General features: G+C 38.4%; 2 protein-coding genes across 3 annotated transcripts in view; one reads left to right on the top strand and one right to left on the bottom strand.

Annotated features, from left to right (window-relative positions):
• The window catches only part of LOC134626249 (ras-related protein Rab-26-like), a 56,102-nt gene extending 50,592 nt beyond the window's left edge, over window positions 1-5,510 (top strand). The window contains exons 6-9 of the mRNA XM_063471884.1: window positions 1,228-1,293; window positions 2,386-2,442; window positions 4,165-4,241; window positions 4,766-5,510. Of these exons, the coding sequence (XP_063327954.1) occupies window positions 1,228-1,293; window positions 2,386-2,442; window positions 4,165-4,241; window positions 4,766-4,865 (300 nt within the window). The 3' untranslated portion in view covers window positions 4,866-5,510. The remainder of the gene's footprint in view (window positions 1-1,227; window positions 1,294-2,385; window positions 2,443-4,164; window positions 4,242-4,765) is intronic.
• A 131-nt stretch (window positions 5,511-5,641) lies between these two features.
• LOC134626248 (arf-GAP with dual PH domain-containing protein 1-like) lies at window positions 5,642-20,727 on the bottom strand. 2 transcript variants are annotated; one of them, XM_063471882.1, is made up of 11 exons: window positions 20,415-20,727; window positions 18,581-18,711; window positions 18,047-18,138; window positions 16,213-16,295; window positions 11,522-11,634; window positions 11,172-11,318; window positions 10,744-10,827; window positions 10,247-10,309; window positions 10,058-10,129; window positions 9,535-9,763; window positions 5,642-8,431 (listed from the first exon to the last, which is right to left on the bottom strand). In XM_063471882.1, exons 1-11 carry the CDS (start codon window positions 20,503-20,505, stop codon window positions 8,403-8,405), a joined length of 1,134 nt encoding a protein of 377 aa, XP_063327952.1. In that variant the 5' UTR covers window positions 20,506-20,727; the 3' UTR covers window positions 5,642-8,402. The 2 variants fall into 2 exon arrangements, with proteins under 2 accessions (XP_063327952.1, XP_063327953.1); XM_063471883.1 differs by lacking the exon at window positions 18,581-18,711.
• Window positions 20,728-21,461: the final 734 nt, after the last annotated feature.

Raw genomic sequence — 21,461 nt, 5'->3', positions numbered from 1 at the left:
TGATGCTGTTAGATGAATGGAGATAGTGGAAAAAATAAAGTAATTGTCAGAACTATTTTTTCCCACTCATCCATCTCAAAAGAGAGGTGAACATAAACCAGCCCATCAGCAATCAGCCCGACTGTCCTGATTAGTCAGCTGTCCCTGCATATTGTGACTGATTAGGATTCACATATCGTCTATGCTTGTGTACAATATATTTGTTGTGTTTTTTTTCTTTGTAACAAAAAATCTGAGCCAGTGGCTCCTGTCTCCCTCTGCCTTTTGCTTGTCCTTCGTCTGTCTCTCACTCACTTTGCTTGCTTAAGGTTTGACGTCCCGGGATCACTTTGTTGTCGCTTTACTGTTCCTTCTGCTTCTTTTCTTAGGTGACTCTGCTTTTATCAGGAGAAGCTCAATAAACTGCTTTGCAACAACTCTGCTTTTCTCCAAAAACCTGAATTTTTGTTTTAGTGTTTTTCCTTTTAAAAGGAAAAACACTAAATCCAAACGTGGCGAGACAAAGTTTATCGTTTAGGTTCCAGATTTTTGAATAAACAAAACTGTTGTATACCAAGAAGTCACATCAAGAAGACACATACTGTTTATAGTGGCTTTACATGAAACCCGCTTATAGTCTCCCTCGGCCATATGCTGGCACACAGAGACGCTGAGAAATTCCTTTACAAATGCAGTGTCATCAGCAGACTTAACTGTAGTTGTTTGAATGGGACCAGGTTTGGAACGGGACCACTAAACAAAAAAAATGGATTGATCACCTGCAGAAACTAATGCAGAATAACTCGCTGTGGGTACAATTAGGCATTGTGCTGAGACGGCGGGTAATATTTCAGCAGGTGTTTGTTTGAGCTAACTAATTGCTCATTAACAGTGAACGGACGGTTCAGCAGCTGTCGAAGCTCACACAGTAAGAAGGGCTGTTTGTTCCCCTGGATGACTCTATCTCTCCCCACGGTACATATTACTGTTAAACCACGATGCAGCTGATTTTAACTGATGATGATATTTTTTACAATCTTACTATACAGTTTGTTAAAATCTTACAATATTGCCATTCCCCAGATCCTCTGTCCTCTTTCTTTACCCTTTAAATCTAATCACAAAAATAATGTTTAATAATGTTTAAGCTTGCCCTTCCAAAGTCCCAGACAGGGTTTGCTTTTTCTGAGCCCTTCCATATGCATACCACACATTTATCCTTGTCTCTTCTTTTCTTGTGTTTATCAGGCATGGCTGACTGAGATCCACGAATACGCCCAACAAGATGTAGTGCTCATGCTGCTTGGAAACAAGGCAAGGCACTAAAATTCCTTCATAGCGGTAACAGTTTTTTTACACATGCATTGCAATCCCAAACTTTTCTCGAGATTACCTGAGTGAGCTGCCAGCTCACATGTACAAAACCAGTCTGATAGGAATACGATAGTGGCACAGATAATTGCCCTTTGGATACACAGTGAGTGGGCATGTGGAAATACTTTAAACACATGTGTTACATGTTTGAAAGGACAGCTTTGGGCAATAATCTGACCTGATTTGTGCTTAAAGGCACTCAATCTGACACTACAAAACATCACAGAAGTCCCATCATTTTTATACACACCCATTATTGTGGCACCTAATGTAAATTCTTCCACTGTCAAGTTAGCACCTGACAATGAAACTGTTGGGTCTTGCCTTTGGTTTTATAGCCTTTAATAGGGCTTGGAAGTGAGGGACAAAATAATGCACACTTGATTTTTGAACTGGACTTTGTCTTTCATGGGATTTGTTAATAGCGACAAATACCAAAACACACACAAAAAAAGTTCTCTAATGTTGCATCTAAGAAAATTAAGAAAAAATAACTATCGTTGTATTTCTAAGTATCAGTAATAATTTGCTGCTCCAACAGACGCATGCTTAGCATCAACTGATGTCTGTGCTTAAGCACAACTACTTGCCAAAGCTGTTTGAAGCTTAGTCCGTTGATTATTGGTGACATTTGCTTAAAAACCTGTTTTTTTTTTATGTATCCTTTATTTAGCCAGGAGGGTCCAGTTGAAATACAACATCTCTTCTGCCAGGGAGTCCTGAGTCATTCTGTGTGCGCACACATCTAATAACTGTCAATCAAATTTGCAAATATTAGCGAAACACATTTTCTGGAACTGTCATTCTCTCTGAGCAGAGAACAGATGTCTCTGGCTCAGAGCTCTGTCTACTTTCAGTCACCTAACACGCCATAACAGCCTTTTAATAGCATCCCGAGACTCCTTAGCTGCCATCGGATCAGAACGAGGCTTATATATGGCAAAAAGCCTGCAACTGGTGAAAGCATATTTGGCGCTGATGCTGATGGTTGCTTGATGCTGGAATGTGACCTTGTTTTTCCTGTCTCATCAGGCTGATGCCACTCATGACAGGGTGGTGAAGAGAGAAGATGGTGAGAGACTTGCTAAGGTAAAGAACTAAGATGCATGGGGATTTGTTTAGCTGTGTCAGAGTCTGAAGGTCTACACAATATAAGCAGAAGTTTTGCCCCACATTTTTAATTGTTTTAGAATCTTTTTCTGAACAGTGAAAACATTAATTTTTCTGTATATGTGCTTTTCCAAAGGGATTTATATGGCTGATTGGATTTTTATGGCAAACGTGAGGATTATAAATATTACAGAAAGGCGTGATTATCTGGAAATCAGTTTGCATTCTCACTCTAGCTCTTTATCTGAGATTTCCTTCTGCTGTTAGGAAACGGAAGATAAGACTCGGATGTGTTTTCTCCCCCATAGATAATAAGAATGTGATAGTCAGTATTTACTCTGTAGAATTGTGTCTTATGGCTCATCATGTTTTATGAGCTACTGCATAACATGTATTGACTGTCAGTCATCCCCAGTTTTATAGCTCTTTCTTCAGTGCGACTGCAAATCCTTGCACTGCCTCAAAACCAAGTGCACTGAAAAAAAAGGTAAACTGCCAAGCAATTCTTTTTAGAAATGGCAGCAATAAAGTGCCAATAAGTAACTCGGGGCTCAGCCTGGAAGGAAAAAGACACATCAGTTATCATCTCTGTTTGCTGAGACAAATTTGCCTGCAGAGGGAAAGCATGGAGACAGCACTGAGCTGGATTATCTACAAGTGAACAAGTGTGAAGCTGCTGGGCACTACATTTTTATACAGTTTTTATCCACCAGTCACAATTTGTTCTTTCAAGCTTAATCCTGCTGTGTTAACTTTTTATACATACACTTATAAACCATTTCATGAGGTATACCTGGTCAGCTTCTTATTAACACAAATATCTAATGCAACTCAGTACATTCAGGCATGTAGAGATTGTCAAGACAAAGTTCAAACCGAGCATCAGACCGGTAAAGGAAGGTAACTTTGAGGCATGGTTGTTAGTGTGTTTTCAGAAACTGCTCATCTGCTGGAATTTTACCACACAGCTCTCTCTAGAGTTTACTGAGAAAGGTGTGAAAAAGAGAAACTATCCAGTGAGCGCTATCTTGGTAAAAATGCCTTGTTTTTGTCAGAGGTCAGAGAAGAATGGCCAGACTGCTTGGAGCTGATAGGAAGGCAACAGTAACTGAAAAAAAACACTTGTTAAAACCAAGGTATGCGGAACAGAATCTCTGAATGGACGGCATTGCGAAATTTGAAGTAGATGGGCTACACTCGGAATGGGAAACTGAGGCTACAAATTTTACAGGCTGACCAAAATTGGACAGCAGAAGATTGGAAAAATATTTCCTAGTTTTTTTTGTTTGGTTTTTGGAACATGACAATGAGTTCACTGTGCTCAAATGTCTTCGAAAGTCACCAGATCTCAATCCAATAGAGCACCTTTGGGATATGGTGGAACAGAAGTTTTGCATCAAATCACAAATGAAAATTTAGGAAGTTCAGACCTCAGCAATGTTTCAATGCAGCACATGGCTGAATGTTTGCCATAAATGGAAAACAGATTAATGGACAGGTTTGCAGTTTATTATGACTGTAAACATCTTTCTCCAGTGTCTTGAGCTCCTCTGCTCAAAGCTGCTTCTTAAAAAATTAAGAAAGAAAAGATTATTTTTTTGAGGTAGGAACATTGGGGATTTTTCTAAGTTTTAGTACAAACATCACAGAGAGCACAAAAAAAAGCACTTTGCATTAAGATTCATTGCTTTGGCTCTGCAGGAATTCGGAGTTCCCTTCATGGAGACCAGCGCCAGGTCAGGCCTCAACGTAGAGCTGGCTTTCACTGCTGTGGCCAAGTAAGTATATTTCTCTTTGCAAGTGTCAGGGATTATATAAAGGATGTATGAATATAAAATGTGGTTTTTAATTTAAAATGTTTAGTATTTTCATATAAACATGGACATCAATGTGGAGTCAAAAAGATTTGTTACTTGTGTAAATGCTTCCTTGAAGTTGCAAATGTTTCAATAAAGATCTCAAGTACAGATTTAAATAATAGTTTTCCCTTACTAGTGTTTATTTATGTATTTATTTGGCTAAAATGATGGCAGAAAGTCAGGTGGTTACACAATATTAAATTTTTGGCTTCAAACTTCTACCTCTGACTTCTGCTTGTTCTCCCCTTTTCTGTATGGGCTTTCTCTCACAGTCCAGTTTTAGTATTTCAGTCTGAGCATTTTCTAATTTGTCCATAGGTATGCATGTGATTCTCCTGTGTTAGTTGACTGACAGCCAATCCAGTCAACTAACACAGGATTTTCAAAAATAGGTTAATGTGTGTGAAAGTCCTTTACCTCAATATCCTCTTCCTTTTCCTTAGGGAGCTGAAGCACAGGTCCATGAAGGATCCCAATGAGAAGTTTAAGCTCCATGAGTACGTGAACAAGGAAATGAAGGGTACTGGCTGCTGCCGGTCTTAAAAGCCTGCCCCAGTCACTCTTTGGCTCTGTGTGTGTGTGTATGTGTGCCACTTATTTCCATACTGTACGTGTTCATATCTGGTGTGATCAGAAAGGAGGAGTCAGCTCCAACGAGGTATAAACCCGTTCGACCTTCTACTCGTCCATTTTCAGACGTCTTTGTGTCAGTGCACACAATCTCACTCTGTTGTCCTCACTAGTCTCATTACCTTCCTGCATCATGTGTATGTGCGTCTTGCTTTTCCCCACCCATCTCCTTCTGTAGCTGTAAATGTAGCCTAAGGTTATAATTGGCAAAAGGCAAAGATGGCACACCTCAGTTATTACCCTGTTTCAACTGCAGCTACACAATTATCTTCACCATTGCCTGGTGTCCTTCTTTTATTTTGAAGGGTCTTCTTTGTTTTGTTTGTTGCAGAGATAAAATGCATGTTTTTAAAGCACTTTAATTTCTGCATATAATTAATGTGTTAGATGTAACTGTCATTTTCTTCGGATGTTACGGATGAATGTTCAAATAGTAAATGTGTAGTGAAGTGTCCTCTGTACAGTTTGTGGTCAAATCAATGATTCAACAGGCTCCCTGGAGCCGGGTTAGCTCACCAGCATACATTTAGTCTAAGTGTTTCAGCTGTGGATTTGGGGGTGGGGGGGATTTGTATTAACACAAAAATCTAATAAAAGCAAATGGGTGTCGCTATTTTGGATACAATGAGCATTAACAGCATTCAGATATGAATCCATATTAATATAATGTTTAAACAAATTTAGACATTTGAGTTTTGAAGAGCTGTAATGCGACCACTGTTCCTGATCTGTATTTTTTCTTAAATTATTAAAAACAGATAGTCAAACACACTGTATGCAATATACAGGAATATAAAACGGGGGCTTTTTTGGTCATTATGGTGTAAATACTACATTTTTTTCTGCATGTAAAATAGTTTGGATAGAAGAGAACAGCACTTTAGATAGGAATAAGAGCATGGGAGTGAAGTGAGAAATAAAGAGCTATAGAGAACTGAAGTATTGTACATGAAACATGTAATTTTTTTTAATTTTATTTCTCTGTTTGTTTCTTTTTTGTTTTTTGTAATCCATGCAAATCATGACAGTGTATTTAAATGCTGAGTTTTGAGCCACCTCTCATTTCTTTATATTTTGCAGGGAAATAGCTGCAGTGATTTATCGAAACGTGCAAACATACATTGAAATACTGTATACAAGTCAAACACAGAGATCATAGAATTCTAACAAGCTTGAAATCTCTTCAGATAATCATTGGGAATAGTTCTTTAGCGGTCTTGAAGGACATTTGAAGCTCTTCTTTGGATGTTGGATGCCTTTTGTTCTGTTTTTTGTCAAGATGATCCCTCACTGCTTCAGTAAAGTTGACCTCCAGTCTTGGCAGTGTGTTTGGGATCATTTCCATGCTAAAACTTGAAGCCAACACCCCTGACTTATATGCAGCATCAGACAATGACAGAGCCTCCACCATGTTTTACACTTGGCTGTAGGTGCTCACTGTTATCTCTTGACCTCCTTAACACATATTAATCAATTTAACCAAAAATTTCAAATTTGCATTCATCACTTCAAACCTGATTTTCAGTCCATTTGTTATATAATACGATATCACCACCCTGACCTACAAATACTGTTCATCTGCTTCTTCTTCTACTTGTCCAGTTTCCTCAGTATTTTTAAGGACATCTGCACACTATACTGAGATATGCTAGGTTTTCAGCTATAGCGCTTGAGAAATCAACTCAATCTTGTTGATGCAAAAATAATATTTTTATGCCCATCTTTGTTTATCTTTGGCATTTTTGGATTCAACTAAAGAAATGGGAACAACTGATGTGTTTTTGCAACAGTAACATCGAAGCTAAAGATACAATTTTTAAATTGTATTTTAGTTTGTGCCTTTTTAAATGCTCCAATAATTTAAATCATTTTTTATAGCAAAAAGCAACAAAACGTTATTTTGTGATGTCAGGTACAAGAGTTGGACTGAAAATGGGTGAAAATGCAGCCAATCTCCAGAAAACAATAACAGAAAACCTGGAGAACTAATCCTCAAGACCACCTTAAAACAAGAAAGTCTGGGTCTTTGGAAGTAGAATAAAAGGAAATGACCGATGACTCAAAACCTTTGCACAGTACTGCATGTATGTGTTTTCTGTACATTCGTATATAAATTGGGTATATAGTGCCATGTTTTCTTAACATTTTGAGCAGTATGTCACCTTTAATCGGTTAACAGTATTTAACTTATAATTAATATAAGAATCACAGATGTCATTTTATATACTGTTGCTTAGAAAGACTCCATCTCAGTCACAGAAACCACATGCTATACTGCACTTACTGTACATGCCCATGTTTCTTTTTTTTAGCCTTGAAGTTAAGAGTATTGTTTATTTGGTTTACTACCTTTCAGTGTGTAACTTCTTTCTTGTAACTTAAAACTAAAATAAAAAAAATATGTATACATCATATTTCAGATTCTCTTGCACAAATTCTCTTCTTGGACAGTTACACAATACAAAGCATGCAATTACAGATCACTGAGTGCAGCAGAGAGCATGTGCGTGTTCACACTGATTGATGTCAGCTCTTCAGGTTTGAACAAATTGTGCGACAGTACAATGAAAGTACTGCTCAAACCTCCTTGTGCTTTCTCCCAGGGCTGCTTTCACAAATCACTTAAAGTGTAGACCAGCAATCACTGGTTTGATGAAGTTAAGCCGCTGGAGCCTTTTTTAGTCTAAAGGCTTTCCTATGTCTCCCTCTGCTGGATAATAACTCATGACATAAAGGAAATATTTAAATAGTTGTATAAAATAGAAGAAGCAGTAAGGCTAGGCAGTACTTAGTTGTTACATTGATTACATCTGTGCTAACAAAAAAAAGCAAAATTGTTTATTCTACCTGTGTGGCACATAGAAAATTAGACAGTTAAAAAAAAATAAATACATTCAGAATTACACATAATTTTACAGAGAGTCTAATATAAAATAATGTATGTATACCACCTTAATGATGTTGACATGCAGTTTTATGTCAGATAAATCTGTTTTGGTCTGCATATAATTGGTCAGAAGTTTGCAATTCATACATCTGAAATGTAATCTTGTTACTGATAACAGAACACTACACTGAAATCTCGCGAGCAGCAACAGTTCTTACTCAAAGTATACAGACACACACACATACTTCTGCACATTCAGTGTGACTGTCCTGTTTCAAGTATGAAAGTAAGTCAGACCACATAGCAGATGAGTTAGCTAACATTCATGGCTCCCCACGAAACGTGTCTGGCACATCATGCAGGTGAGGCTGACGAAGACGACAGGCAGAGACAAAAGGGTAACTGCTGGAATGACAAATAATCAAAGCTGTGTCACCGTGAGGCTCGTTTCTATGTGAGCCTTCAGTTTTCGTAAGTGCTTCTATTATAAGATGTCAAGGTTTTTTTCTTCTTCCAGTGGCAGTTTCTATATTCCTCACCCTGCACCAAGTTCTTCGTCCTCATCACGGTTTGTGCTTAAAATATGCCTCCACTGTAGAAAAGGAGAAAGAAAATAGAGCCACATGAGTGAACAAAATAGTGGCACGTTCTTCTATGTATTAAAAAACGATTTACAGTAATGTGCAAAAGTCTTGAGCCACTCCTTATTTCTTTATATTTTGCTTCCAAGGACCCGACTTTGTTTCATTCTTTCTAAAGATATTCTAAAGATTTTCTTTTGACATCAGCTGCTTTTTCACTCATTTTAAGTCCAGGTCTTGTTCTTGACCTGAAGAATATCTTATGTTTTGTTTTGCTAAACCATTCGAGACTAACCTGTTACTCTTTCAAGCATTATAAGGCATTTAGGACATGAGCCGGTGCTGTCTCTGCACATAACAGACTAGAACCAATTTAAAATTTGTTACCATTTCTTTTGTTGAATCTTAACAAATGCCAAAGATAACACCGTTTGACAGGTACAAAATAGTATTTATGTACTAATAAGGTGATTCCCAAAGAGCTTTGAGCTAAAAAGTGTACACAACAGTGTAAGTTTCTACAACCAAGCTCTGTCGTGGTTTTCAGCCAGTCGTGTTTCGGATTTTGTCAAAATTGGTGGAAATATGAGCCTTGCATCAGATTGGCAATCTATCCAGGGTGTACCCTGACTCTTGCCCTATACCTGCTCCAGTCCACCCACAACCCTAATAAGGATGAGCAGAAGAGGATGTTTGGATGGATGGACGATGGAATTATGAACACAGAAAAGTACCATCTGATTTTGATCCACTGTGCAATACTATCTAGAAATTGTCAGATTGGCAGCAGCTTCATTTTTCACTGCAAGTGCAGTAAAAGCATACCTTTGATAGAAAACACACAATGGGACAGTATCAGTCATGGATTGGCCTCCCCAGAGCCCGGAGGTCAACGTTACTGAATCAGTGTGAGACCATCTCAACAAAGAATGGAACAAAAGCCAAAAGCTTTGAACATCCCTAAAGAAGCATTGAGAACAATTCCTGATAACTATTTGTACAGCACTTCTTTGTATCTTTGCACATTTCCTAGCAAAATATAAAAAAAAATGAGGGGTGGCTCGAGACTTTTGCACAGCACTGTATGTGTTTTGTAACTTTTTTTTATTTTAACCTGCATACTCCTGAGGCAGCATTGGTCTGTTAATAACTGTAAGGAAAGCAGTGATCCATTCTTTCTGCTCCACTTCGGTCTCACATGCAAAGAGGAACTTCCTATCTGGGGTCACTATTGTTATTCCAAATGGCCAATGGTAACCCTGGATAGTGGAAGGGAGGTTGGGAAGCACAATGTAGCCATTTTCCTGACTACCGATGAAGACCTCACCACGTGCATAGGCATCCTACAAGCAGAGAGAGAAGCAGTTTTAATGTATGTAATGTAGTTTTATGTACCTGAATCAAACTTAAATTCAGAAGAGTTAATGGATATGGAAATTGCTTCATTAAAGTATAAAAACACACAAAAACTTGTGAATAAAATCAAAGGCGCTGTGCTAAAGGCTACTTGCACAAATTCTGGGTCATGGTCTCTTAAAAAAAAGAATTGACTGTAGAGAAACATCACAGCACCATCTGCTGGTCACAGTTTGTAATTAAAATTCTTTTCATATGTTTTACTGGTGAAACTTTACTACCAGTGGATCCTTGAAATACATGAGCCTCCTGTCATCCATCGTAAACCACCTCTTCTTGAAGCCCTCTGTGTGCTGCAGGACAGAAAACAAGACATCGAAGTCATCTTGACGGCATCGCTGTGATTTTTTTTCTTTTATTTTTCTCCTGTGATATATGATCAGCAATTTATCTACACAAAACAAAATCACCTTTGGACCAGTCTTCTCCATGTAGCCCTCTTTTAGGTAGTTTCTGGTTACCTTTGGCAGCAGCTGCACAAAGAAAAAGAAACATACTCAATAATTTCAGGAAAACATTTGATTTGTTGTTTGTTTCTTTTTTAACTGTATATGTGCGCATGCTTATATTAAACTGACTACTGGTTTGCAGTTAAACCACATTGAGAAGTTGCTGTGATTTAGTGTTGTATATAAATAAAACTGAATTGAATTGAATTTGACATTTTAGAAATGAATACAGTTTACCGAGCTGTACTGAAGTTAAAAACTCCTGCAAAAGGTTTAAATTAAGCTTAAATCATGAGTACAGCAACCAGACTGAAGTACAAAAGATGCCATTATTGTGTGCAATATTACCTTCATAATGACAAGTTCAAAAGAAAAGGAAAAACTTGTCTTCAGCCACCTTAGTTGTAGCTGCCTTCATGCAGGAGCCCATACGTGAGAGCACTTACTTACTTACTCACCTCAGAGTTTAGAGCTAGAGGAAAAGCCACCTGCAGGTAGCGCAATCGAGCTGCTCTGATGGCATTGAACCAGTCCACTATTTCCTTTAGAGAAGGACATAAGGAAGTATAATGGCTAAGTTACACATTATCATGTCATTTAAACCATTGGTCCCATCCCCAATTAACTCCACCAACAAGGTAACTTCTTAAAAATGCTTTGTAAGAAAACCCTCTGAAACTAAGAAACTAAGCTATTGGGAAATATATTGGTAACTATTTTTAATTAAACAGTATACCATGTAGACTGATCCCTGTGAAGCTCTTACCAAAATTAATTTGTTACATATTGAATTGTAATTGCCAACCTTTTCCTCTAGAGGGACACATTAACGTTCCCAAGCTCACGATTTCCCATCTGAAACACCAAACGGGGCGTGTCAGCTCACCTTTCCATCCTCGTGGTAAACAAAGACATTCCTAGTGCTGTTGTCCTTTAAGTAGGTTATCTGCAGGCCATGGGCAGTGCCCATTTTGGATGGCTGGAAAGTGGCATTCAAAGTATTGATCTTCATAATCGCTTTAGGCTCTTTGGCCTGCAGAAAGTAAAGACTTTTTGTTAAACATTCTCGCCATTATCAAGGCTGTTTTTGCACATTATTAACCAATTGTAGACTAGGAGATAACCACATTTGCCAAAACACACAGGCTCCTTATTTATACAACTTCATATATTACAAAGAGAAAAATCAGGACATGTATGAAGTGACAGAGTGTAAGCAAAACAGACAGAACTCACGTCATGCTTGTTAAAGTATTTAAGCACGCCCTCTCGCTCGGACAGAATAAATTTTCGGCTCAGGTATTGTCCATTGTCTCTGCCACGTTTCCACAGAAACCCTTCTCTGTAGCCTGCCAGGAGGAGAGAAACACAGGTTGGGGGTGAAAGCAAAAGAACTTTTATTAATGCTGAAAATCTCAGACACACATCAAAGAAATGTCCACAAATAAACAAACTGTTATTAACTTGATAATCAGATAGATAAATGTGCACTGGGTGATTTAGAGCAAGAAGATAACTGTCACTTTTAAGGCTGATCCATATACATTATAAAACAATGATAGCCTCTCTGCATATACTATAGCATTGGCATTTGTTTTGGACCTTTGTTTCTGACCCTCTGATGAGTGTTCAGGTCCCATCGCTTATGTTCATGCTATGTTTCAAATAAAATCTAAAATTATATGGTTTATTTTGCTTTGCCAGTTAACTCCTACTATTTTGATATATTTAGACAGAAATTGTCCTGAAGAGTTGCAGCAATTGCGCAATACACAAAGCTTTTATATCCACTTGCCATTAAAAAAAATAATATATGACTCATGCCGCCTTACACTCATAGCTGACACTTTAATTCCAGAAAGCAAGTACGGAAATCCCTAAACCCACATTGTCTTGCTAAATACGTTTAAACTAATCCAAATGCTAAAGAAAACATAAGTTATATTATTGCACAACCCCGTCTTGTGGTTACTCATCCGGTGAACTGTGAGTGCACTGAACACCTATTACACAATCCCTTGAAGAGCTAACCAGTAACCAGTAACAACATTGGTGGAGGCCACTGAAAGACATACTGATGACCTTGTGCTTGTGTGTGTACCCTTTTAGTATTTGTGACCACTGTTCTAAGAACCTCAGTAATGGCTTTTACTATACATAAATAATTAAGCTTCTACTGATCTACAAGCCTGAAAATGACTGAAACAAATATGCTAGCACACACACTAAGCACGTTTGTTTTATAGCTGTAACAGAACAATCGGGAGCAGTGAATGACTCCACTTATTTTTAGTCATACCTAAATAATCATGTCAATCATTCAACTATTCTCTCCTCCCCACAAACACATAGACACACACACAGTTTTAGATGGTCCTATTCTTGACCATGGCCACACACAAAACCGTAATAACATTATTCTCATACAGACAATTAAAACTGAAACACTAAGGAAATATAAAATGCACCCAAATAACAGAGAGCTAGATCCTGATGCTGAAGTTGATATGAAATCAAAAAACACTTGGGTATTGTTCCTCAGCAGTTACTCTACCAACACTGTGATGCTACAACGCAATCGCCATAGTCACACGTGAACTACAAAGTTTCCCCATTTTTACATGTAGCACTCAAAAGGCTAATTAGGCAGCCAAGTGTTTAAGGGTGCATACTACGTAAGCAAATGGTCTTAATCAAAATTAAATGGAAATCTGACTGGATATGAATAGCTGCATGTGTTCCTAGTAATATATTACATTGATTCGTCAGAAACAACGAAAACTACTTCCCCCGCAAGAAACTGTACCAAAAAAAAGCATCTTAGTTAATTGCTGCTGCTGCATGAGGTTAAATACATTGCTATAGAGGCCAGAGGCTTCAAAATAAGAGGAGGATGTGCCAGAAAATTATACAGCACTGCTTTCCGGGGCAAATGTATCTAGAATTATGGTACACCTGCATTTTTCTTCACTTTCCTACTTAAATATGCATTTTGAGTCACAAATAGAACCTATTGCTGTGGCTGAGCAATAGCTTCATCAATAATTTATGAACCTGAACCTGTTTTCTTCCACCTCTGGGATGGGGTCAAACCTTCCACAATGACAGAACGGAGGAGAAGAAGAGAAATGATTCACTGAGATAACAGAAAGTTAAAGATTTGCAAACACTTGGAAGAGCAAAGGGAGTTTCAGATGGCAGTGTCTGTCTCTCTCCAGATCCTGCACAGATGAATACTGGATGTTTTGGCATAAAATCTATGTGCGCTGTTGTATACAATGCTCATGCACAAAAGAGGGCATTCTTCCTCCACGGCAGGCACGCATATCCACATGCTCTAAACCTCTGCACAGCACAACACAAGGGAGCATTGACAGAGAGACAAAGTTTGACTGTCATGAGACTATGATAACGGGGCTTTATATTCTCTACCTGCAACTGAGATGACTTTTAGTTTCTGCATGCAAACATCCATATGTGTGGCAGGATCTTAGCCCAGACTCAAATCTGCAGTCTACATTTTAAATATGTTCAGCTGACCAGACTAACACGAGACCAGAGCAACTAGTTACAAACCTTCCTGATTACTTTGCACATCTACTCTGCAGCACTAACAATACAATGCACAATACACTTCAGATTGTATATTGGTGCACAGCAAGAGCAAATCTTAAGCTTTATGCTAATTTTAAAATGCACGGGGTTCCTCAGAGACACCCAGTGACAACCTCATACGACTTAGTTAAAAGGGAACTGTGTTGATTTTACCCATCACATTCTGCTTCCTCATCATGTGGACTACAGCATGTGAACCTACCATCTGTGATGCTGCTCTACTACAAATTCTAAGACACAATCGCACACACACACCTTCTGAATGTGTGGTTTTGAGTAACAAAGTATTGTGTTATATAATGTACAATTTTTTTTTAAAAAAAAACTGCTTTCTGTCAGGTTGAACAAAATTTAACTTGCCCTGTTTCCTGTTTTCCAAACAGAAGTTACCAGGGGAAGCAGTCTTTTAAGCTTGATAGTATGTATGGTTTGTGACCATCATTTCTTATCTGGGTAACATATACACACGTCTGACAGCTTCCCATTTCCTCAGACTTTGCTCAACTCTGAGTAGTTGCTAAAGAGAAGAGTGGATTTCTCAGAACTTAGCAGCATTGTAACATTGTGGGGTAGGCCTATCCTTTATGTGTGGCTCTTTTAAATAAGATCCTATGAATAGGTATGAACACACAATACAAGATCCCCATTGCCCTCAAAAACAAGACAGCCTGCTCTGAAAAAAAGGTCTAATCACAATAAAAATACTTCAAATTACTCCGTTCTGTTAAATCATTTATCTCAAAGAGTGCCGGGTTAACTATTCACACATTAGCCTCAACTTTTTGCCCATTTTCAGCACTTATATTCTGTATCTAAACATTTCATACAGTGTCCAAAATCCAATACAAGTTGTAAATATTAAAATAAATAATAATTTATTGTCATTAATACAACTACACCTATCTTTTTGGCACCGATTAATAGAGTTTGGTGAAAACCACACATGCACTGTGTATAAAGGTCTTAAAACGATATATAAATAAATAGTTACCAACTGTTCAGACATTGGTTAGAAAGAATAAAGATGTATAAAGATAACAATCGAATAACTGGAGTTTTTTTTTATATAAATAAAGTTTCTCCTGTCATCGGTGTTAAATATATCACCTACTTTAAATATCTTAAAGTGCATTTTATTGCTTTTAGCATGGATTCAATTCAAATACATTTTCTGTTTACTATTTTATTTAGGTATGTTCTGAATCTACTGCATACTGCCCTTACGACTGTAGAAAAAAAGCAATTTTTATGCCATGATTTAAACAGCATAGGGATTTTCTGCTACACACTCAGCAATGCAATGCAATGCACCTCATTTTACAATCATGGCCATTGTGCAACTCAACAGATGATACTGACGATATGAAATGAGAACTCTAAATGTAATGTCCACTAATGAGGGTGTGTCTATATTATTCAGAGAATTGAATAAGAGAATTATTTTGGAAACACTACATAATCTTCGCATCATAATCTTAGCTGCGTCATACATTTGTGCATGCGAAAATCACGATAGTCATAACAGGCAGACTCATAATAGTCCAGTCTTGGCATTTGCACACTCATTGCCAGTCGGTGGCAGAGGCGTCCGTTATTGATTAACTGAGTCTGGTTTACACTGGTGCTTCTTTGTCTCTTATGAGACTGCATTGGGCAATTAGCCAGACGTCCATTATGAAAGGGAGATGATTCAGCACAAAAGGCATGGATAAGTGTTCACACATTAAGTTTGAGTTTAGATAAACTAAAATGAGAAAAGGGTGTTTTGGTAATTAGTGAGAAACGAGAATAAAAAGGACAAATCTGTAGGGCAGAAAAAGGCCGTTTTCTTCACTTGATGACAAACCCTCAATGTCTTTGCAACATAAGCCATGCTGACACACCATCTATCTCTAAACAGCGGACTAATTGGGCTGGGCTATGTAAATGAGCACTGGGTGATGGTGCCTGGTGGACCATGACTATTTATTTCCTATTACACCCTTTGAAAGTATGATGCCATTACCAAGTCACATAGCACCTCCTGCAACAACTGCACCTGCCAACATCTCACCAATTAACCTGATATATCTAATTTCTGTTTTTATGCCCTTCAATTATTTTCTTTATTCCCAAAATCCTGAATTATTACTTGAAGTGGAGGTGGTAAAGTGGGGTGTTTTCTGTCCTCGATCCTTGTTTGGGTTAATAGATGACGCTTTCTTGCTGATTCAATCAACACTGAATGGGTGGTGCAGCGTAAGACGCAGAAATACTTCTTCTCTTGGTCATGTAAAAGGGTATAACTGTGCAGAGGTACGTTGTATTCTTACCTGCCGAGTAGGGTTCCTGCTTTTCCACACACAAAAACTCCTTCCTCTCGTACTTGGCTCGGATCCACTGATCCCGCAGGACCCTGCAGAACGGTGGCTGTTAGACACTCAGCTTTGCCTGGGTTTGATGTGTACTTCATGCCTCAGCTAATTTGTTGTAAACATCTCATTAACTTGCGCAGATGCCGACCCTCGGGGATTCATTTTGTGCAAACATCTATCAAATACGACCTCATCATCTTGTAATTATCATTTGTGTCTCCCTTGTCCTGTTTCAAACATAATAACGATTAGATGGTGTGTGATGTTCTTTAGCGTCATATTCTTCTCCTTTTTTCCATTTTCTGTATTTTTTGGTTCCCTTAATAATAATAATCATAATAATTGCACTTGTATGCATCTTTAGCATTCTTCTCAGTATGTTCAAACTGCTGCGGTATTACTGTGTGTACAGCTCTTCACTGTAGTAAATGGATCTTCCTTTTTCATCCCTATTTTCTTTACTCATCAGTCACCCCTCCAAAACACAACACATGCCCGTTTAGACTTTCTGACATGACAGGTCATTGTGGTGCTGTTCAAAATTGTTATTTATATCACTGAACAGTTAAGAAGAAACCCTCATGCTGAATTGCTGCTTCCTGTTCATACTACAGGAACTGGGCATTCTTATCAATGTCATCCTGCCAAACCAAAACCACTTGTTAATGAAGACATCCATTTTCCCAACAGCTGCAGGCTTAAAGGCACCATTGCTAATATTTACTGCATAAAATAACAATTAATTTAGAGTATATATAGAGAGAAATTTACTAGTGTTAATAGTTTTCAATACTAATTACTAAAAACGAAAAGGTATACAGTTTCTGTCATATCCCACTGCTTTCTGCCTATCCATGTTTCAGTCATAATAAGAAAAAGGAAACCTTTCAATTTAAAGGTTTTACATATCAAGACATAATTAAAATAGTCTGGTCCTTAGCCAGTGTTAAAATTATCATCATCACCCCTTTGTCACTGTGCTCGACTGTTGGTTTGGGGTGTTTGTGCTGAGGTGCTGCATTTATTTTTTACCAAACATAGTTCTTGGCATTATGGCCAGACTTTTGACTTTTGGTTTCATCTGTCCAAAAGGCATTGCTCAGGAAGATTTCTGGTATGCTCAGATGCAACTTTGCAAGCATAAGCCACGAAGGCGACCCTTCTAAAGAAGCCATATTTCTTTTGTTTTTCTAATTTTCTACTGTCATGTACTTAAACATTTAACATGGTTGGCAATAGGTCTTACAATGTTTTCCACTTGTGAAGAATCTTTCTCACTTTAGAATGATGGACTTAAAATTGTTGGAAAATGACCTCATAACCCTTTCCAGACTAGTGGGCAGCAACAATTGCTTCTATAACATCACTGGAAATGACTTTCATCTTTGGCATTGTGTTAATGCATATCTGAATGATCCAGAACAACAAGCTGCCAAAACTTGTTTGTTTGAGGTGCTCACACTTACTGATGATCAATCAAGTTCATTTGATTAGTAGAACCTGTGTGCTACCTTCCCTCTCAATCCCTAAGGTTATACTTTCACATGGCTTCTGCATTTTGGCTTAATCTTTGTTAAATATGCAATGGCACAGTGCAGTATGTTGTGTACTGTAGTTTGTCTGAGGTTGTATTTACCAAATTTCAAGATTTGCTGAGGAACATAATATTTTTTATTATGTACTGATATGTAAAACATTCGAAGTGAAAGAGGGTGTACTTTCTTTACATTATGACTGCGTATTTAGAGGTGACTCAAACATAAAGTGGAACAAAAGAGGATGGATTACTTACGTGCAATCCTTGAAGGTGGGGCAGTAGTAAAAAGCAGGAACTAGCTGTTCATATATGGCTTTGGCAGCATTGTTACCAACAGAGTCCATAAACTGCAGAGGAGGGGAAAAAACACGACTCTATAAGGAATATCTGTTTTTGTTCACAGCTTTCTGTAGATATATAAAATGCTGTGTTTGGAGCTCAGTGTTAGTTTGGCTGACTCTTTGCCCAAAGTTTGACTGCTGCACTTTTGTGTCTTCGTATTTAAAATTGAGGACGCTGCTCAGCACGCAGAGAAGTATACACAGACACGCCTTTGCATAAGTACACAAAGAAGCTGGTTGTGTCTGTCAGCTGCTGGCCCGTTTCTTTTAGTCCAAGCTCAATTCATATAGATGACCTTTATTATTTTTTCAAGCAGAGATGCAGGGGGAAGAGTGGGAGTCAGAAAGATAGCTGCTCATAGATGCTTGAGGGAGATGGGTGCAGATGTGATTTCAAGCCTGATTGCTGATCCCCTCTTACTAGAGGATCTCCTACTGGGTTTCTCACCTCCAACTCAGAAGGGGTCCAGGGATCCAGAATAAGAGATTTGACCTTGCTGATCTGAGCAATGTTTCGATGGAGGCCTGAGCAGCTGTGACACACAAACACGCCAAGTGTGTACGATGCCCACTCTGGGCCTGTAATGCAGGATAAAGAGGTGTATGACCACACACAAACACAAAATATTTTACCTTACGTAACTGCCACACTGAATTCCTGACAGACACTAATGGTTCCAAATAGTAACTGGGAAAAGTGGTTATCACAGGCAAATAGAACAACCATTGCTGTAGTTGATTAAGATTTCAAATAAACACAAATATGTTACAAATGTCGCCTGAGAAAGAACAGAAATCAGCACAGGCAGAAGCATAACAAGATTAAGACAAGCTAACGATAAAAGCTTGATTGTTTCTTGTTGTTTCTCGGTCATTCTGCCTCTTCGTCTTTAACATAAGCAGATGATCAGCGCACCGCATAAATAGATTTCCACATATGCTCACTATAGTATACACAGGAAGCTACTAGTGCGCAATAAGCTTGTTTCTAGGACCTAAATTTAGGCAGCCTAAATCTTCAGTATTTATATCAAGACCCCGTGTTTTTAATAAGCGTTTGTATGTAGGAATAGATACATAAATACACATCACATTCACCTTTAACATGAATGCTTAAAATGTTTAAAAGTTGACAAGCAGGGAAAGAAACAACTTCACAGAGTTTTATATATACCACACACTCTCTTTTTTTAACTCATGCAGTATGACAAGCTGCACTTAATGTTTTTAAATTTAGTGCAGAGAACAGACGCTGAGCAGGGTTATAATACGGTGAAGGTGTGAGGAGATGCAAATAAATCTCGAAGTTTAATTTTTAGCGTCATTGCACTGACCAGTGTGAGGCTATATTACACCTGCCACTGTGGTTATTTTGTAACTCAACCGCAGAACTGGGGCAACAAGATTGGTGTCAGCATTCAGCAGCCTTTAAACCGTCTCTGAGGAAGGCAAAGCCGCACACATGCAAGAGAGCATGAGAACAAAGAGCTCGATTACTTCCTCGAGCATAATTTAAAAACTGTGCACATGCGAAAACGTGTATCTGTAACACTGAGACAAGATGCTGCCGCGTGGTTAGCAAGTCCCAGGCCGACACACCCTCTCGGTCTAACACTGAAGTCATTCTACACAGAAAGTGTAATGCACGCAGAGCCTAAAAATATATTTAAAAATGTATGAGTGTGTTCAAAACTTAGAGCTGAAAGAAAGGACTCCAAGAGAACTGCAGCCGTGTTTATTACTGGTATTTTAATAGGATGCTCTCATGTGCTTGTCGCCTTCCACACAACAGAATCTTGAAGGCTGCAGAGTAGATAAGTGAAAGTAAATTTCACAAGCAATACCTTTTTGAAAATGCATGCTTGCTCTCATATACTAAGCTGCAGATTTGACTAATGTTAAACAACTAGGTGTGTTCCTCAGGGTGTGTGACCACATGTCTGCATGCTGAAGAAGAAAACCAACCACGGACATAAACACCTATTTGGCCACTAAAAAAAATAATAATAATAATAAAATAAAACATTTTCACACTGAAACTACTGAAAACCTCCGACTGAGAGTATTGGTTGTTGTTGTTGTTTTTGTCAGAACTCACAAACGTATTGCATCAGTGTGAAAATCTTCATTATGTCAACTATCGCACAGGTGTTATAACTGTCCGAGAAGAGAAACTAAAGCAGTTACGTTCGTGTGTCTCAGTCGGGATTGCCACAGAATGTATGAAGACTCTTAAAACTGGATGTCCAGCATCTGAGAGTGACTCCACTCCTCCAGCCTACCTGCAGCTTCACAGTCGGCACAGTTCCCATTCCCGGGTTTGTCCAGAAGCGCTTTCACACGCTGTCTGATCATTTCGTGATCGGAGGTCATTTAAGTTTAACCTATTTTGCTCCGACGCCTGATCAACCCCTAAAATCCTCCAGCAGTCTTGCATAGAAAGTAGCCCAGACGAACTGAAGTAAATTCGCAGGGCGTCGGAGCGCGCTTGGCCACACAGGAGCGGCGTCGATTTTAGGTGGTGCCTCGATGAGAAGAAAAAAAATGAAGCACGTTCAGCGTTGTGTAGATGCTGAAACACTGAAACATCAAATGCAAACGCAACTCTTCTTTGTTTATTTGGAGGGAGACCTCCAGTGGTCATAATGGAGACTTTCGCAGAGAGTGGATACACCCATATTTGACCTCTTCCTCGCTATTTCACTTCACTACAAAATGTAGTCTGCCAGATCAGTCATTCAAATCTACTAACCAACTTGGCAGGCACAGTCACACAAAAAAGAACAATTTAGATCAAGGTTTGATTAATTTAAATATGCTAGGGACAAACTGATTTTAATGTGTATAATAACTGCATTTCTTTTAGATCTGTTCCATTAGACTGTACAGAGGTACTTTGTAAGCTGACTCACTGGCACAGTTAACTGGACATCCTCATTAATAAAATTCGTTTCACCCCACCATTTCCTGTTAAAGAAAATTAAGACTGCATGAAATTTACTATAATCGTGATAGAAAATTTCATGGGAAAAGGGAAATGTGAAGAAGGAGCCTATTTTTACAAACCCATCCAACTATACCAGGAATAATATGCTGAAAGGAGGTAATAAAGGAAGTAATGAGGAAAGTTTCCTCAGCATTTAGAAATTTTGACTTTATAATGTTGTCACATAGATGCTTCTGGGTGATGTCACTCAGGCAGGAACCTTCCTAAGCAAAACGGATTATTCCACCACACCCCGAATGTCAGCAAAGTCCTCTTTTTCCTTGTCCCTTTCTCCTTTCCTGTGGTTGTAATGCCTGTGCTCTTAAAACAGGAACCATTAGGA

The sequence above is a fragment of the Pelmatolapia mariae genome, linkage group LG4, assembly GCF_036321145.2.
Source record: "Pelmatolapia mariae isolate MD_Pm_ZW linkage group LG4, Pm_UMD_F_2, whole genome shotgun sequence".
Lineage (NCBI taxonomy): Eukaryota > Metazoa > Chordata > Actinopteri > Cichliformes > Cichlidae > Pelmatolapia > Pelmatolapia mariae.
The sequence above is the reverse complement of the archived record's forward strand: the minus strand, read 5'-3'. Positions and strand labels throughout refer to the sequence as shown.

Coding starts and splice junctions, on each gene's coding strand:
- LOC134626248 (XM_063471882.1), bottom strand. CDS start 20,505: ATGACCTCCGATCACGAAATGATCAGACAGCGTGTGAAAGCGCTTCTG. Junction 11,319..11,521: donor AATACTTTAACAAGCATGAC/GTGAGTTCTGTC, acceptor TACTTTCTGCAG/GCCAAAGAGCCTAAAGCGAT. Junction 8,432..9,534: donor GCTGCCTCAGGAGTATGCAG/GTTAAAATAAAA, acceptor CCTTTTCTACAG/TGGAGGCATATTTTAAGCAC.